The following is a 3,458-nucleotide window of genomic DNA, read 5'->3' as shown; positions in this document are numbered from 1 at the left end:
CCTGCTACAACCTGTCCTCCTACAACCTGTCCTCTTACAACCTGTCCTCCTACAACCTGTCCTGCTACAACCTGTCCTCTTACAACCTGTCCTCCTACAACCTGTCCTGCTACAACCTGTCCTCCTACAACCTGTCCTCCTACAACCTGTCCTCCTACAACCTGTCCTACAAAGAACGTCGCTTTTCGCTCGTATGCGTTACATAAGACCAAAAATTGCCGTACTAAAAAATGAAAGCGGCTGGCGAAAGTGACGTACTGTCCCGTTTTCTGTTTTGGGTCCCCTGGTAGGTTAGGAGAGGACACTTTATATTGACCGTTTTCTTGGCGTTGGGAACCTTAGGAGGACGGGCTGGTTCATCAAGCAGATGAGCAAGTACTTACTAACCTCTACATCTTTTCTCAATGTTCTGCGGCTTTGTTTACATTCATGAAACAGTTTACGAGCTCTCCGAAGCACCAGGCGGCCCTTTATAACAATAAAAACATTTGACTGGAAAGTTTTGATGCTCGCAGACAGCTTAGAAAATGTAAATGAAGCCGCTAAAGGAGTGAGAAAAAATGCTGAGGTTCGTCAATAGATGCATTTATGCTTGCTGAGTCATGGCCCATGATCGCGGATGACCTGTCTTAGCGTCAGCTTTATGGGACTGTCGTGTTCACTAGCAATACCAATTTTCGCACCAGTAGGACGCTGGAGACTCCAGCAGCAGCTGACCTGCAGCAGGGCAGACAACTCACCTGCAGCAGGGGCAGACAACTCACCTGCAGCAGGGCAGACAACTCACCTGCAACAGGGCAGACAACTCACCTGCAGCAGGGCAGACAACTCACCTGCAGCAGGGCAGACAACTCACCTGCAGCAGGGCAGACAACTCACCTGCAGCAGGGGCAGACACCTCACCTGCAGCAGGGCAGACAACTCACCTGCAGCAGAGCAGACACCTCACCTGCAGCAGGGGCAGACAACTCACCTGCAGCAGGGCAGACAACTCACCTGCAGCAGAGCAGACAACTCACCTGCAGCAGGGCAGACAACTCACCTGCAGCAGGGCAGACAACTCACCTGCAGCAGGGCAGACAACTCACCTGCAGCAGGGCAGACAACTCACCTACAGCAGGGCAGACAACTCACCTGCAGCAGGGCAGACAGCTCACCTGCAGCAGGGCAGACAACTCACCTACAACAGGCCAGACAACTCACCTGCAGCAGGGCAGACAGCTCACCTGCAGCAGGGCAGACAGCTCACCTGCAGCAGGGGCAGACAGCTCACCTGCAGCAGGGCAGACAACTCACCTGCAGCAGGGCAGACAACTCACCTGCAGCAGGGCAGACAACTCACCTGCAGCAGGGCAGACAACTCACCTGCAGCAGGGGCAGACAGCTCACCTGCAGCAGGGCAGACAACTCACCTGCAGCAGGGCAGACAACTCACCTGCAGCAGGGCAGACACCTCACCTGCAGCAGGGCAGACAACTCACCTGCAGCAGGGCAGACAACTCACCTGCAGCAGGGCAGACAACTCACCTGCAGCAGGGGCAGACAGCTCACCTGCAGCAGGGCAGACAACTCACCTGCAGCAGGGCAGACAACTCACCTGCAGCAGGGCAGACAACTCACCTGCAGCAGGGCAGACAACTCACCTGCAGCAGGGCAGACAACTCACCTGCAGCAGGGGCAGACAGCTCACCTGCAGCAGGGCAGACAACTCACCTGCAGCAGGGCAGACAACTCACCTGCAGCAGGGCAGACAGCTCACCTGCAGCAGGGCAGACAACTCACCTGCAGCAGGGCAGACAACTCACCTGCAGCAGGGCAGACAACTCACCTGCAGCAGGGCAGACAACTCACCTGCAGCAGGGCAGACAACTCACCTGCAGCAGGGCAGACAACTCACCTGCAGCAGGGCAGACAGCTCACCTACAGCAGGGCAGACAACTCACCTGCAGCAGGGCAGACAACTCACCTGCAGCAGGGCAGACAACTCACCTGCAGCAGGGCAGACAACTCACCTGCAGCAGGGCAGACAACTCACCTGCAGCAGGGCAGACAACTCACCTGCAGCAGAGCAGACACCTCACCTGCAGCAGGGGCAGACAACTCACCTGCAGCAGGGCAGACAACTCACCTGCAGCAAAGCAGACAACTCACCTGCAGCAGGGCAGACAACTCACCTGCAGCAGGGCAGACAACTCACCTGCAGCAGGGCAGACAGCTCACCTACAGCAGGGCAGACAACTCACCTGCAGCAGGGCAGACAACTCACCTGCAGCAGGGGCAGACAACTCACCTGCAGCGGGGCAGACAACTCACCTGCAGCAGGGCAGACAACTCACCTGTAACATGGGCACGAAGTAGCAGAGGAAGCTTCCGAAGATCCAGTTTTGTATGAGAAGAATGGCGAGGGAGAGCGGCAGGAGGAGAACACTCATGATAAAGTTACACACCCCGACGTTCATCATGTAGGCGTTGGTGGGGTCCCGGTAGAGGCGTCGCCTGAGGATGTGAGTGATCATGGCGGCGTTGCTGACCGAGCCGATCACCACCAGGAGGGAGTAGAGGAGGATGAAGAGCGGGTACACGTGGGTGAGGGCCCGCCGGAGGACGGGCTTCGAGAAGTCGACCGTCTCATTGGGAAAAGATTGCAAGTTGTGGATGACCTGCCCTAGCAGGTTATCCGGCAGGTCCCGGACGTCCAGCTTCTCCACGGACATCTTGATGCGTGTTCGTGTCTTGGAAGGAGGTGTCTGGTGCCGGTGTGGTGATGAGAGATGGACAGCTGGGAATGTCGTATTTTGACTTATTCTTTCTTGTTAATGTATTTTATATTATCTTTTTGCTTTATTGCTTATACTTTATATGTTTCTTTAGTCCTCTCTCTCTCTTGTCTTTATTCTCACACTTAATCTAATTTTACCTTATTCTTAAAATTATTGTTTATTTTATTGAAGCATTCGATTTTCCACTTATTACTATAAATCATTCCTTATTGTTCATAAACGTATTTGCAGTGTTTTAATTTCGTATTTTAAATTTGTATGAAATTTTTCAAAGGTTTACAGATTGTGTCATTCACTTCTCCACGCCATGTAAAGCCTTGTGTAGGGCTCACGTGTACTGTCTTAACACTCTACTGTTGTCTCCTTATCAGAGGACTTGTGACCATCTGCGGAGCCACGCAGGCGGCCACGCGCACTCCTGGCCAGGCCTGGGGCTTCTGGCCAAGCCTGGGGCTTCTGGCCAAGCCTGCGGCTTCACGAATAAATTAACGGCGGCATCTTCAACTTTGTTAATAACCGGCCCGAGCTACTGAAGCTCCTCCAGAACTTGATAGTCACCTGGAAGTGATCTTGTGGTAAGAACCACGTCACGAGAGCAGCAACACAAGTGTTGCAACTAACAGTGTTTGGTATAGGTGGCTGCCTGTGTATTGCTGTGGTTTTCCTGTAGATGTTTAC

At 53.7% G+C, this 3,458-nt stretch overlaps 1 protein-coding gene across 1 annotated transcript; it reads left to right on the top strand.

Moving 5' to 3' along the window:
- Window positions 1-619: 619 nt before the first annotated feature.
- LOC138363080 (uncharacterized) lies at window positions 620-2,392 on the top strand. Its single transcript, XM_069322021.1, has one exon. It carries the CDS (start codon window positions 620-622, stop codon window positions 2,390-2,392), a length of 1,773 nt encoding a protein of 590 aa, XP_069178122.1.
- The last annotated feature ends 1,066 nt before the right edge of the window (window positions 2,393-3,458 follow it).

The sequence above is a fragment of the Procambarus clarkii genome, chromosome 1, assembly GCF_040958095.1.
Source record: "Procambarus clarkii isolate CNS0578487 chromosome 1, FALCON_Pclarkii_2.0, whole genome shotgun sequence".
NCBI lineage: Eukaryota > Metazoa > Arthropoda > Malacostraca > Decapoda > Cambaridae > Procambarus > Procambarus clarkii.
The sequence above is the reverse complement of the archived record's forward strand: the minus strand, read 5'-3'. Positions and strand labels throughout refer to the sequence as shown.

Bases quoted from the DNA above. Each gene is read 5' to 3' on its own strand.
- LOC138363080 (XM_069322021.1), top strand. From the start codon at position 620: ATGACCTGTCTTAGCGTCAGCTTTATGGGACTGTCGTGTTCACTAGCA.